The sequence below is a fragment of the Salvia splendens genome, chromosome 8 (assembly GCF_004379255.2).
Source record: "Salvia splendens isolate huo1 chromosome 8, SspV2, whole genome shotgun sequence".
Taxonomy (NCBI): Eukaryota; Viridiplantae; Streptophyta; class Magnoliopsida; order Lamiales; family Lamiaceae; genus Salvia; species Salvia splendens.
In genome coordinates this window covers 30545872-30561609 of record NC_056039.1, presented here as the reverse complement: position 1 = coordinate 30561609, position 15738 = coordinate 30545872, and the positions used below count along the sequence as shown (strand labels likewise).

At 47.9% G+C, this 15738-nt stretch overlaps 1 protein-coding gene across 1 annotated transcript; it reads left to right on the top strand.

Annotated features, from left to right (window-relative positions):
• The first annotated feature begins 3101 nt into the window (after positions 1 to 3101).
• Positions 3102 to 14718, top strand: LOC121746060 (protein E6-like). Its single transcript, XM_042139991.1, has 2 exons — positions 3102 to 3709; positions 14583 to 14718. The coding sequence occupies exons 1-2, from the start codon at positions 3102 to 3104 to the stop codon at positions 14716 to 14718; spliced, it is 744 nt and encodes a 247-aa protein (XP_041995925.1).
• Positions 14719 to 15738: the final 1020 nt, after the last annotated feature.

The window sequence follows — 15738 nt, the reverse complement described above, 5'->3', positions numbered from 1 at the left end:
CAACCCGGATGAGTGTCAGCGCCTACTTGATATGCACGGGTCGGTGAACGGCTTCCCAGGAATGTTAGGAAGCATCGATTGCATGCATTGGGAGTGGAGGAACTGCCCCGTGGCATGGAAAGGCCAGTTCACTACTGGATTCAAAAGCAAACATCCAACGATGATACTGGAAGCCGTTGCGGACTACCGTCTGAAGATCTGGCATGCGTATTTCGGCGTGGCAGGTTCGAACAACGACATCAATGTTCTTCAGTCGTCGCCTCTCTTCAACGAGGAGTGCCGGGGGGAGGGGCCAGAAATCAGCTTCGTAGCCAACGGTACGCAGTACAGTAGGGGATACTATTTGGCAGATGAAATATATCCGCGGTGGCCCGTATTCGTGAAGACTGTCCGCCAACCGGTAGGACCGAAGAAACAATATTTTGCGCGCAAACAAGAGAGTGCTAGGAAGGACGTTGAGCGGGCTTTTGGTGTCCTCCAATCGCGGTGGGCTATTATACGGTGTCCGGCACGAGTTTGGCACGAAGATGATGTCACGAATATTATGTTAGCCTGTATCATATTGCATAATATGATAATAGAAGATGAAGGATTTGCGGCAGAGCGATGGGCGCCGGAAGAGGGTGCAAGTACAAGTCACGGTGTCGCGTCCGCGCCGATCCAGATGGGCGTACCATGGAGCAATGAATATTTGATCCAACGCTTCGCTGATATGCGCAGGACCACATCACATAACACACTGTAGGCTGATTTGATTGAAGAAGTGTGGGCACGTAGGGGAGGTAGTGGCGTTGTGTAAACTTGGTAGTGATTTGTACTAGATTCAATGTAGTGTGTGATTCTAATTTTAATTTAGTGTGTAATTCTAATTATAATTTTAATTTTAATTTGTATTTTATTTTTATTTTTAATTCGTATAGTCGGCTTCTTCTAATCCACTAAGAGCCCGATAAATTTGTTCATAATTACTTGAAATATTATAAAATGAAAGTTGATTATAAAATTTGGGGGCTATTGGAGGTGTCCACTTAGTGGCGGACACAAAATTTTGGGGCTATGGACAATAAAATTGGGGCTATGGACAAAAACTGGGGCGAGGCTATTGGGCGTGTCCGCCTTATAGTGGACACCTTAGAGCATCCACAACCGTGCTCTTGCCAGCGGCACGGTTGTGGGCCCGGGCGGTACTATTCATGTCTGCTCTCTGGCAAGAGCACAACACCCACAACTGTGCTCTTCCGCAAGGACGAGCACAATTAATATAAAATTCAATTACACAAAAACATTTTCATAATACTAAAATTCATTAAAAAAACCACAATAAAAATAACAAATTACAAATAAAATAAAAAGACATAATTAAAATCCTAAAAATTAAAAATTACATAATTAAAATACTAAAAATTAAAAATTACATAATTAAACTCCTAAAAATTAAAAATTACATAATTATTGGCTAATATAACCCGAGGAAGACTACGCATCCGGCGGCACCAACCCCAATTGTTTTTGGAGACCCAATATCATGGACTCGTGCGTTTGAAGTTGCGTGGGGGTCATAGTTGACCTATCGGCCAAATTGAGTTGGGCCAAAAGGGCCCACAACGAGTTGTTCGGGGGTGGAGGTGGAACATAGGGTGCGGGTTCGGGAGCAGGGGCAGATGGAGTCGCGGCGCGACGTCGTTCGGCCGCCGCCTTCTTCCTACCTTGCGGTCGGCGTCGGGAACCGCTTGGTTGGGCATCGGGGCTACCCAAGTTAGCTTCGGCGAGTTGGCTAGCCACTTCTTCGCCGGCGTCGGATAGGGATGCCGACCGTGAGCGTTTGGAGGAGCCGCTAGAGGAGGATGTTATGCCTCCCTTATACTTCGGGTGCGTCCGCGTCTCCTGCCAAACGTTAAGATATTTGAACGACTTACCGTTCATGGATTGGTAGGTGCTCAGCGAGGCGGTGATGATGTCGACCTCGCTTCGGCCGCTCCCGGCATTCCGGGACTCCTGGATGAAATAGCCGTTGAACTTGCCAATTTCTTCGTTGGCTCGGACGATGCAGTTGCGCACCATACTCTCGTTGCGCTCGATCGTTCCCGGCGGCCGGTGTGCATTGTACCGGCTAGAGACGCGCCACCAAAAGTGATCGCCGGATTGGTTCGTTCCAACCACCGCATCTTCGGAGATTTCCAAGTACGCCTTGAACAATCTTTCCATCTCCGCCGGTGAGTACGGTGTGCGGACACCGGCGCGAGATGGAGGATTCGGCATTTGGGAAGGGGCGCGAGGCCTAGGCTCCGGTGTCCACCCGTAGCGCCCATCGGAGGCACCTTGATCGTCGATTGGGTATGGCCGGTAGCCACTCGGAACGCCCGAATCTTGGGTGAGAGGAGGGGCCGAATATTCCGTTTCCGGACTATGAAACGGTTGCGAACCGAACCATTCGGGGTTCCAACCGTGAGAGCCGCTTGGGTTGTCGTCGTTACCGGACATAGTGGTGTTGTAGGGTGTGAGAGGAAGATGAAAATGGATATGAGAGATTGATGATGAGAATTGTGTAGTGAAAGTGTGAATTTTTTGGAGTGAAATTGGGGGTATTTATAGATGAAAGTGTGTATTTTTGGGGTAAAAAAAATATAAAAAAAATTAAAAAGTGGGGAAAAACGGTTATAAACGGATATAATTTTTTGGGGAAGTGAAATTTTTTTTTTTTATCGATTTTTTTAATAAAAATCCGATTTTTAAAAAAATAAAAATAAAAAAATGTTTGAAACCAACGGCTATGCCGTTGGCGAATGGGAGACCGCCACGTGTGCGTCCGCTGGCACGGACGTGCTCGATACATCGAGCAGCGCCGTGCCAGCGGCGCGGTTGCAGCGGTGGCGGTCCTTCGCCTTGCCGCTGGCACGGACGGCGGTGGCGCCAACCGCCACCGCTGCGGATGCTCTTATGACCCCATTTCCACTAAATCAGTGGAATTTATTAACACCCTCACTCATTCAAACACGCATACACACAGAAACAAGGCTTCCCCTCTATAAAAACACAGAAACCACATCTACTTCAGAACACTATACACACACACTCTCTTAGTCTTATCCTTGTTGTGCCAAATGGCTTCCCCTGCCATGAAACTCTCCATCTTCCTCCTCCTCTCCCTCTTCTCCTCCCTCCACACTCATGCAAGAGAAAGCCAATTCTTCAACAAGATCCCCAGCACCACCGCCACCACCACCAACACAGAAGTTCCCACCAATCAACAAGACCCCACTTTCCTCCCTGACAACGACAACAGCTACGGCCTCTACGGCCACGAATCCGGCCAAAACCCCCCTTCCACCACCGAAGAATTCAAACAACCCCCAAACAAATACCTCCCCAAAAACTACAACCCCGTCGCCTACGTCACCCAGCCCGAATCCGACCTCAACGATTCCCCCGCCTCCTTCACCGAAGAACGAACCTTCTCCACCAACCCCAACAACAATTATTACAACGGCGAGCAGAATTCCTACAACAATTTCTACAACGGCGAGCAGAATTCCTTCTACAACCAGCAGCAGCAGCAGCAAGAGCAGACCGAGTTCAAAAGCTACCGCAACCCCGCCTCCAACTACAACGGGGGAAGCAGTTTCAACAGGCAGCCGCAGGGGATGAGCGACACGCGTGTCGTGGAACACGGGAAGTATTACTACGATACTAACTCAGAGAGATTCAGCAGCAACCACCCTGATGGGGTACGTACTAAACAAGCCCAATAGCAGTGACAGCTCGGCCAGCCCAAAGCCCAAGAGTTCAGTTCGGCATTACCAAAGAGTTCGGCCTCAGCCTACAGCTCGGTAAAAGCCAACCAATCAAGCTCTGCTCTCAGGTCGGCATCAAGCTCTACTCTCAGATCGGCAACCAAAGCAGTTCGGTCTCGGTATTCGACCGAACAAGGAGTTAGTGGACCCATACCGGATGTCCAACACACCCACTACCACGTGATGTCAGTTCAGGCCACGATCGTAGGCCATGACCTACGCTTCACCCACGATCTTAGGCCATAACCTACACGACATCCACGACTTAGGGTGGTGACGCAAGCCATGATCTGAGTTCATTATATAAATAGAACTTAGATCTGATAGAAGAGGTTAGAATCTCTCTAGAGAAACAATCATATAGCAAGTCTGTGTTGTAAGCTGTATTTGGCAGATCAAGCAATACAAACCTGCCCCCATTTCTCCCCGTGGACGTAGATTTACCTCAGTAAATCGAACCACGTAAATTCTTTGTGTCTGTATTTTCATTCTCTACCAGCATTTGCTAACATCAAAAATTCGCGGATCCATCACTGGCGCCGTCTGTGGGAAACGAAGAACAAAATTTGTGATAAAGCGAATTTTTGATCCATTTTTTCCACCCAAAAAATGCATACCAGATCGCAGAATACCCGCATTCCTGCCCGTGAGAACCCGGAGGAAGCCAATCCATCCCATAGGTCTGGAAAACAGCCTAGGGATAAATCCACCACCAGTTCTCATGGCGAAGGAACAGGCCGCTCCAAAAATCGTCCCACTGAGTCTTCCCAGCAGCCTGATCTGAATGAGGCTGTCAAGCTGTTCTTGGCTGAGAAGCAGGATGAGTTTTTAGCCTTCCTGCAAAAGAGCCAAGAGCCGAAGACGAAAACGGAGGATTCTCCTTCCTCATCCAGACATGAAAGTCACTACCGCAGTAGTGCCGTGTCTTCCAGGAAGAAGAATCCTCAACCCCGACATATTCCTGATCTTCCTCGGTACCGGAATCACAGGAGAACTCAATCTCCTCCATACCGACGAGATATCGGATTCGCCGTGTACGGAGCACTGAAGACTCCGTTCTCGGACGACATCACCCGAACTCCCCTACCACAGAACTACCGAACTCCGTCGATGACTTACGACGGGCTCGTGGACCCTCACGATTTCCTGGGGCGCTATCAATATAACATGGCGAACCAGGGTCTCAACGAGGTCCACATGTGCAAGCTATTTCCCGAGCTGCTCATCGGGAACGCGAGAAGGTGGTTCGATAGCCTCCCCCAGGGCAGCATCAGATCTTACCGAGATCTAATGGATGCCTTCCACAGGAGGTTCTTTCAGAAAGCGGAAGCCCGAATCACTTCGGCTCAGCTGCTTTCCATTCGTCAAGGTCGCGACGAAAAAATCAGCGACTTTATGACAAGATTCCACAAGGAATGCCTGCAAGTAGACGATCTCAACGATCTGCTTGTCATCTCGGCATTCCAAAATGGAATCCTGCCCGGAGCTCTCTACAGGAAGCTCGTTGAGTGCGGTCCGCAGACAGCTCAGGAAATGTGGGACATTGCGGACCAGTACTCCCGGGCCGATGAGGCAGACCGTCGCAAACGGTCGTTAGACAGCTCATCGTCCCGAGGAGACAGGAGGAAGCCCGATCATAGCGATCAGGGACATCCTCGCCGGACTCCTTTTGGCGATCAGGGACATCCTCGCCGAACTCCCTTTGAAAGGATTCAAAGGACTCCGGTGCAAGACAGATTGGGACCCCGTCTCAATCCCGAGAAGCCGCCCGCTCAGTTCGTACCGCTGAACAAGCCGAGAGCGGAAATTTTCGAACTGCACTCTGACCTGTTCGAAAAGCCAAAGCGGATGACGAAATCAGCCGCGCGCCGACCCCAGGATAACTACTGCTCCTACCATCAAGACCACGGTCACGATACCGAGGAGTGCAGAAACTTGGCTGCAGGTATCGATGTTCTTGTGAGGGCAGGGACATTGAAAAAATACCAAAGCAAGCAGTCAAAGAAGAATAAGAAGCAGAGAGGGGCGAACTGCGCTCCTCAGGATCCGAAAAGGCAGCCGGATCCCGAAGACGATGACGAGCCGCAATATGATGGAGTAATCCTGACTATTGACGCTCTCCCTGCCGGGAAGACCAAGTCGTCCCTGAAGTCAGAGCGCAGGGGCTCCAATCGAGAGGAGCCAACGCATAAAAGGCTGAAGCAGGACGAAGTGATTACGTTCTCGGATGCTGATCCCGTCCCGGCCATCTCTCCTCACCAAGACGCCATTGTCATCCAAGCCGGAGTGGCAAACAAACTGATCCACAGGGTGTTTGTGGATACAGGAGCGTCAGTCAGCATTCTTTTTAAAGAGTGCTTCGACAAACTAGAAGTGGACCCAGCTCGGCTCAGCCCGGCTCCGCTTCCCCTGAAGAGCTTCGCCCAGGAGGACACCCGCCCTGAAGGTATTATCAGCCTTCCGATCACGGTGGGGAAAGCGCCTACTAGCTCCAGTACGATGATTGAGTTTTTCGTGGTGAAAGCTCGGTCCCCGTACAACGTCATCCTGGGAAGAGACTGGCTCAACACAGTTCGGGCCATTTGCTCCACTTATCACCTCACCATCAAGATCCCTACTAAAGGAGGGATAGCGGTCATCCGAGGTGACCAAAAGAGAGCAAAGGAATGTCTGCAAATTGCGCTTAGAAGTGCCGAGCAGTCAGATCGGCACCACCAAGCATAGCAATCACAGCAGCCGGAGTCAGAGGCGATGACCGAAGTCATACATGAGCCGAACTCGATGACAGTTCAGCTATACGAAGACGACCCATCCAGAACGGTTAAGATCGGCTTCGCGGGAACGCCTCTACTTCGGGAAAAAACCATCCAGCTCCTCAAGGAGTACAAAGACGTCTTTGCATGGTCTCCGTTGGACATGACCGGAGTGCCCCCCGAGGTAATCACTCATCGTTTAAATATTGATCCTTCGGTCCGGCCGATAAAACAGAAGCAAAGACTCTTTGCGGCAGAACGAAGTCAAGTCATCCATGACGAAGTCCGTCAATTATTGAAGGCGGATGTGTTATTCGAAGTGAAGTACCCTTCGTGGGTGGCCAATCCTGTCATGATCAAGAAAAAGGAAGGAGGATGGCGGATGTGCATAGATTTCACCGATCTAAATAAGCACTGTCCCAAAGATTGCTATCCCCTTCCGAACATAGATAAAAAAGTAGAAGCTCTGATAGGCTTTGAAATTTTTTGTTTTCTTGATCTATACAAAGGATACCATCAGGTTTTAATGGATGAGATTGACGCTTCAAAAACGGCCTTCATTACTGATTTCGGCATTTTCGCTTATAAAAAGATGCCATTCGGTTTAAAGAATGCCGGAGCCACTTATCAAAGGATGGTAGACAAGCTTTTTCGGCACCTGATTGGAAAGGAAGTCGAAGTATATGTTGACGATATAGTCGTCAAGAGCAAAAGCACCTCGGAGTACGAGCACAACCTCAAGTCCACTCTCAACGTGCTCAAGAAAGCCAACCTCAAACTTAATCCCCAAAAGTGTACCTTTTTGGTAGATTCGGGAAAGTTTCTGGGTTGTTGGGTTTCAAAAGACGGACTCAAGGCAAACCCCTCAAAAGTTCAAGTCGTTCAGAACATGGCAATGCCGAAGTCCATACATGACGTGCAAAGGCTAACCGGATGTCTAGCCGCACTGAGTCGATTCCTTTCCCAAGCAGCCGAAAAGCAACTGCCGTTCTTCAAGGTGTTGAAAAAGGCACCAAAGTTCGAGTGGGGAGCCGAGCAGAAAAAGGCCTTTGACGAGCTCAAAAGTTATCTAGCCGAGCTTCCTATTCTCTCTGCTCCAGCCGAAGCCGAAGTACTATTCTTATACTTAGCGGCATCGGATCAAACCATCAGCGCGGTGCTTGTACGAGAAGAAGGCCTAAAGCAGTTTCCCATCTACTTTACAAGCCGAGCATTAAGAGGTCCAGAAACAAGGTATCAACCTCTGGAAAAAATTGCTCTGGCGTTAGTAAATGCAGCAAGGAGACTGCGGCCATACTTCTATGCTCACAAGGTATGCGTCTTAACCGATCTACCTCTTCGGCAAGTTTTGACCAAGCCAGAAGCATCAGGCAGAATCGCCAAGTGGGCTATAGAGTTGGGAGAGCACACAATTGAATATCTACCTCGGAAAGCCATCAAGGGACAAGCCTTGGCAGATTTTCTTGCAGAAGCGAAGTTCGATCAAGCAATTCCTATTATTGCCGAACAGAAGAATTCTGCCAATGCCGAACTAGCACAGCCCTTGGAATCCGAAGTAGAGCCGCCGGACTGCTGGAGCGGATTCGTAGATGGAGCTTCAAACAAGATGGGAAGTGGAGCTGGTATTTTACTTGTCGCTCCCGACGGACACGAGGTAACCTACTCACTTCGTTTCCTATTCCCCACTACTAATAATGAAGCCGAGTACGAAGCCCTCCTGGCCGGACTCCAGTTAGCGCAAAGTCTACTCGTCAAATCTCTCAAAGTCCATTGTGATTCACAAGTCATAGTAAATCACATGTTGGGTACAAGTGAAGCCCGTGACGAGAGAATGAAGAAGTATTTGGACAAAGCGCAAAGCATCAGCCGAAGTTTCTCCTATTTCCGGATAATCCGCATTCCCAGAGCGGAAAATAGCCGAGCAGATACCTTAAGTAAGTTGGCCTCAGATCCGAGCTCAAAGGCGGAAGAATTAATGCATCGAAGCATTGATGAAGCCGAGGTACATTCTGTATCCAGCTCGCCGAACTGGATGACGCCGATCTTGCAGTATCTGGATCAAGGACAATTGCCCGAGGATAAGAGAGAAGCTCGGAAGATCACGTGCCGAGCTCTTCGGTACGAACTTCATGAAGGAGTCCTCTTTAGAAAGTCTTACCTCCAGCCGTTATTGCGGTGCGTAGGACCAGAAGAGACGGACTACATCCTCAGAGAAGTTCATGAAGGATCGTGCGGTAGCCACATCGGAGCCAGAGCTTTAGCTAAAAAAGTTCTGAGATGGGGATATTATTGGCCAACCATGGTACAAGAGGCAGTGCAGCTCGTCAAGAAGTGTACGAAGTGCCAAATTCATGCAAATGTCCCAAGGATGCCGCAGACCGATCTATACACTATGCAAAGCCCTTGGCCTTTCATGCAATGGGGCATAGACATAGTGGGACCACTTCCTCAAGCTCCTCGGCAAATGAAATTCCTTATCGTTGCCGTGGACTACTTCACGAAGTGGGTGGAGGCTGAACCTTTAGCTACGATAACGAGCTCAAAGGCATTGGACTTCGTCTGGAAGAACATAGTGTGCCGATTTGGCATACCCCACATCCTCATCTCGGATAATGGGACTCAGTTCACCGACAAGACGTTCAAGAATTGGTGCCAAGAGCTGAACATTCAACAGCGGTTCACTTCGGTCTCCCATCCCCAAGCAAACGGACAAACGGAAGTAACGAACCGGATTCTGGTGAAAGGGTTAAAAGCTCGGTTAGAACAAGCCAAAGGACAATGGGTAGAAAATCTCCCTCAAGTCCTATGGTCCTACCGAACTACACCCAAAACCTCCAACGGTGAAACTCCGTATAGCCTGGTGTACGGCACTGAAGCCGTAATTCCGGTGGAGATCGGCGTACCCAGTCCCCGAACCCTAAATTTCTCCTCAGAAATGAATGACGACGGACTGAGAGCAGAACTAGATCTCGCCGAAGAAAGAAGAGAATTGGCGTGCATAAAAGCAGCCAAGTATAAGGAGCAAGTAGCCCGGTATTATAACCAAAGGGTGAAAAAGCTTCAATTTCAAGTGGGAGATCTCGTCTTGAGAAACAACGAAGTAAGCCGAGCAGAAAAGCTGGGCAAACTCGAACCCACATGGGAGGGTCCATATCGGGTGTCAGAAGTCCTCGGCAAAGGGTCTTATAAATTGACTCACATGTCAGGAGAACAAGTACCCCGAACATGGCACGTCTCCAACCTCAAGAAGTTCCACTTGTAAGAGACAAGTCCGGTCAGTCCGTCTCGTGTCTAGTTCGGTCATAGGGGTATGTGTTTTTATTTGTTTGTTTTTTACTTGTACCTTTTACTTGTCGTTTTAAAAAAAAGGTTTAAAGTTTTTTTCCTTCGTCTTTTTCATTTTTTCCCTATGTGTTTTGTCTCTATGTGCTTGTCGTCTCTTACAAATGGTACCAAGGTATATCGTTCTTTAAAGACTGATCCCCTTTTTAGATCGATTATTAAAGACTATTGTGAGTCCAAGCTTCCAAGGAGGATATAAGACCACAATTCAGCTTAACAAGCAGTCCGTCTGAAACGAACTGCAATAAGCCAACGATTGTGAGTCCAAGCTTCCAAGGAGGATACAAGACCGCAATTCAGCTTAACAAGCACTTCGTCTGAAACGAACTGCGATAAGGGAAAGTCCAATCCACGCGATAAAACTCGCCGAATTAGGACGACCAAGTTCGGTCAAAGCAGTTTACCTCATAAGACCGAGGACGACCATGTCTAGTCAAAGAGGTTTACTGCATAAGACCACTTCGGTTAACTGGGAAAGTCCGATCCACGCGATAAAACTCGCCGAATTAGGACAAGGGAAAGTTCGATCCCGGCGACAAAAATCGCAAAATTAGAACACAAACCAAGTCCGGTCAAAGATGTTTATTTCATCAGACCAAAGACGAGTCCGGTCGAAGATGTTTATTTCATCAGACCAAAGACGAGTTCGGTCAAAGGTGTTTATTTCATCAGACCAAAGACGAGTCCGGTCAAAGATGTTTATTTCATCAGACCAAGGACCAAGTCCGGTCAAAGAAGTTTACTTCATAAGACCGAGGACAAGTACGATGAAATTTTTTCGCTAAGCTGTAAATACAGTGTTAGAAGCGAAAACAAAATTTCATTTATCAAATCTTGTTCGGCATACAACTCCGCTACCCTACAAAATGGCGTTACGCTATTACAAAGGACTATTCTACTGTCCAGGGTTGCTGAAGTTAAGCCACCTATCTGCAAAATCCTCTGGAAGCCGAGTTCGGTTGTTCCGAGCAGATGAAGAATAAGCAGGTCGACGAGATGCTATCCTCGACCCAACGCCTCTTCCCCGAGCCCGAGAAGTCCTAACACCTCGGCGATGAAGAGTCTCTGCAATAAGCATCTGCTGATCTTGCTCGCTCATAGTCACAACTCCTCGGCGAATTTCAGTCCGTCCCCGTCTTGACGATTCCGGTTGCTCCTGACCCCGTTCTCGTCTTGACGTTTCCGGCTGTTCCGGAGTTCGTTGTTGGCTGGGAGTAGGATTTTGAACAAGGGAACCAGAGGTTTGATCTGGAGTGCGAGCATCTGTTGGCACGATATGCCGAAGGAATCTTTCTATGGAGGGGCGCCGAGAAAGAACAATGTCGTACCGAGAAGCCCAGCGCCGTAATGATTTCACAACTTGTTGGCAAGCCGAGCTCTCCAGCGCATTGTTCCTCCGGAGTACAAGATATTCCTCCCACAGTTCGTCAACTCGACTCTGAACATCTGAGATGGTCAATCCCCCGCGCACACGGATGTAATCCTCGTACGCAGTCCTCTCAGCAATGGTCGTATTCAGCTCGGCCTCCAGATCCTTCTTATCGGACTCTAAGTCCTTATTATCGGCCTCCAGCTTCACTAAACGAGCCAGAAGCTCGTCATTCTTCGTCTGATCGGCTATAGCTCTTCTCTCAGCTTCGTCTAAAGCCGAAGAGTACAGCCGTTTCCAGTGAAGTATCTCCATCTCCTTGAGTACAAAGCAGCTATATTAGTTCGGCAGCTGTACCGAGCAGATAGTAAAATACAACAGGAGTAAAGGCGAGTACGAAAAGCTATACGAAGACAAATGTAGAGAATTTTTCATTCACAAGGAAAATTTTTTACACTAGGGCTTCAAGGCCATTTTACAAGGAAGAAACTAGACTAAGAGAAGGGAGACGAAATCATACTCCGCCTGCTTCGTCTCCGGCTCCTCGGTCTGGTACAGCTTCCTTCTCCTGGGCTACCTCAGCCTCGGCCTCGCCTCCTGCCGGCCTCGCCTCCGCCTCCTGATCGGCCTCCTTCTCCGGATGCCCGGCCTGATCGACTTCGGCCTCCCGCTCCAGCGGCTCGGCCTCACCCTCTCCGTTGTAAGTCGAAGCGGGTGAAACGGGTCCCACGGAGGCAAAGATAGCCTCCAGGTTCTCGTCCCGATCAGCTCGACAACTCCGGACTCGGTCTGCAGAAAGCAGGACCGAGGATGAAGCGAGCTCCTCAAGGAGCGGCAGATTCTGAAGCCGAGCAGCTATCTCTCGGCTGTACAGAGGCAGCACGACGTCGGGCCCCTGCTCGCCCTTATCGGCAATTAGCCTTACCAGACTACCGACAAAGGCCGAGAACTGGCTGCTCAAAAAGAGTCTCTCCGTGTAGGCACGGAGACCCTCTCCTTGGGCAACCACGGCGGCAGCATCCCTCCGTTTCGTCTGCTCTCGCTGGATGACGAGCTGGTTTTTGGCAAACTGAGCTTCATCCTGGGCCGAAATCCTAGCAGCCCTGGCTTTCTCAAAGTTTGCCTCAGCCTGCTCGGCCCGGTGACAAGCAGCCGCCAATTTCCTCTGCATCTCGGCATAGTCGTTGGACGCTTTGGAGAGTTCGACGGCGACGAGCTTGGAGAGCATATCATTCCTCTGAAAATGGATAAGGAAAAAAGTTAACAGAGGGCACCAAAAATACAAGACAAGCCAAGCCAAGGAATCAAGAAGACAATTCACCTCGGCGAAGTCCGTGGGCCATAAAAATGGCTCACAGATATGCTCCGAAGGAGGCGCCAAGACCACGTCTTTCTCTGGCGCCCTTGGGGGCTTCTGGGTCTTCCCCTTCTTGCTTGCCGAAGTCGACTCCGGCTTCTTTGGACCCGAAGAGGTCTTTTGCCTCTTCGGATTCTTCTCGGCATCAGGCGCCGAGCTGGTAGCCTTCTCTCTCTCTCCGGCTCCACAAGCTCGGAGGACTTTCTGATAGCCTTATTCAACATGAACACTGCCAAAAAGCAAGAAAGCAAAGTCAGATTTTCTTCGTTAAAGCAGTAGAGCATAAAGATAAAGAGAAATCCTCACCCTCGGCCTCTTCGTCCGAAGACGAGATGTCGAACACGACGTCGCCCTTGACGAGCTCAGACTCCGTGTATTGTTTCCTAACTATGGGAATCTTGTTGAGCTCGCCATCGAGCTCGTCCAACGGTTCAGGCCGAGGGTGACGGATAACGGACTCCGGCCCTCTCCAGGGAAAACTAGGAGCCGCGGTCCTATCATAGTAGAAGAAGCGATTTTGCCACTTCGGCCACTTCGTTTTACAAAAGGCCCTAAAGGGCTGTAAAGGGATCAAGTAAAACCAAGACCCCTTCCTCTTAAATTGAAAGAATTTAAGGATCGCCTTCAAAGACAAATCCCTTCCTAACCTACGGAGTTCGGCAGCGAAGGCCGACAAGTGCCTCCAAGAGTTCGGAGTCACCTGGCCTAAAGGAAGCTGAAAAAAATCTAGTAAATCTATAAAGGCAGAAGGGAGGGGGAAACGAAGCCCGCATTCTAAGCAGGCCTCATACACGGTGACGTAACCCTCCGGCGGGGAGTCAGCCCTGTGATCACCGTCAGGTACCACCGCCTTCCCCCCAGGAAAAGAGTATTTTTCGTAAAGGGATATCACAGTATCCTTACTCAAGATACTGTGAAAATACTCTACGGTCTTCTCCCCGGATTCTTTCCGGCTAGAAGACCCCTTACCCCCTTTCCTAACGCTACCCGACTCCGAAGAAGAAGAAGAAGAAGACATTTTTCTTACTTTTTGAAGGTGAAGGTAGTCTGAAGAAATTTTTGAAAGCGGAAGGAAATTTTTCACGCAGAAGATAGAGAGTGCAGAAGAAGCCAATAGCAAAGGTGTTCAAATGATGAAGAAAGACGGTATTTATCAGATTTGGAAAAGATTTCAAATCATCGCACCGTTTCATATCCCACCTTTTCAGGATTCAACGGCCGGATTTTACTGTCGCATTTAATGCCGCATTTAATGCAGTCACGCGCAGGGCACGTCCCCTGACTTCAGCCTCCCCCGTACCCTTTTCCAGAATGCCGAAGTGACTCGCTTCGCCGAAGTGAATCACTTCGCTTTTCGGGGGGGGGTAGTGATGGGGTACGTACTAAACAAGCCCAATAGCAGTGACAGCTCGGCCAGCCCAAAGCCCAAGAGTTCAGTTCGGCATTACCAAAGAGTTCGGCCTCAGCCTACAGCTCGGTAAAAGCCAACCAATCAAGCTCTGCTCTCAGGTCGGCATCAAGCTCTACTCTCAGATCGGCAACCAAAGCAGTTCGGTCTCGGTATTCGACCGAACAAGGAGTTAGTGGACCCATACCGGATGTCCAACACACCCACTACCACGTGATGTCAGTTCAGGCCACGATCGTAGGCCATGACCTACGCTTCACCCACGATCTTAGGCCATAACCTACACGACATCCACGACTTAGGGTGGTGACGCAAGCCATGATCTGAGTTCATTATATAAATAGAACTTAGATCTGATAGAAGAGGTTAGAATCTCTCTAGAGAAACAATCATATAGCAAGTCTGTGTTGTAAGCTGTATTTGGCAGATCAAGCAATACAAACCTGCCCCCATTTCTCCCCGTGGACGTAGATTTACCTCAGTAAATCGAACCACGTAAATTCTTTGTGTCTGTATTTTCATTCTCTACCAGCATTTGCTAACATCAAAAATTCGCGGATCCATCACACCCTTATGAAACCTTGAGAGGAGCTCGCCAGCAGAATGAGTTCAACAACAGAAATTTCTATGGAAGCAATGCGTATGAGTTCAACGGAGACAACCAAGATCAGTTCCAGGATGATGACAACATGCCTTGATACTTAATTAAACTACAGTGCTCCTTTTAATGGTGTTTTTAAGTTATGGTGTTTAGTGAAAACCAAACCCAAAGATTTTTATTTTTCACCACTGCTGTTTTTGCGGTTTAGTGTTTTCTACTTCTACAGATGGATTTCGTGGTTAACTATAAATTTAAAATAATTTGTATATTTGGCTCCTTTTTTTTATTTAACTGGCGTGGTTAATTGTGATCACTGACACTACTTTTTCGATAGGTTGAAGACATACCAGAAAAAGTGTAATGATTTGATTGATAAATGAAAGTTAAAGCAAATCTCGTCATAGATCAAGCTAAGGGAGTTTTATTAATTTTTGTCAACCTGTTGAATTAATTTCTTAATATTTTAATAACAGAATCGCGATGCTCATCAATGCAATTCAAAATACTAGTAATAGATAGGTGAGAGAGACTTTCAAAATATGTGGTCGCATTCGTTTTTGTTTTTGCACTTGACTTGGTTTTTCCCCAACTTCCAAAATGGTTTTTTGTTGCTAGTTTATTTTCATTTTTTGAATGTTGGAGAATTTTGATTGTCATTTGAGGGAGTGAGAAAGAGTACATAATCGCTTTTAAAAGTAAAAGTATAGTTAGTACAAGTGCTTTCTCAAAACAATATTCTTGGCTACTTTTCTTTTTTGCTTTTGTCCCTTCTTTTAATTACTAAAATAAAATTCATTGGAGAAATAAAAACATGCATACATATATTTATTCAAAATACAAGTTTTAAACTTTACATTATGTTATATTTATAGCACTAAATTACATATCCAGGTAAGTAGATTGTATTCCAATAGTGACAAATATAATCATTTAGCTACATTGAGATTCATTATCTATATATATCACACAAAATAGAAAATACTACTCCGTACTCATTCTGGCAAGACCATTGCCACTGTATAATGGAAAATACAAGTACGCAGACGAGATTAAACCCAATACCTCTAGTTAAAAGAATCTTATGGTATCTTAATTAAGGTATTTGGGTCAGGGCTTA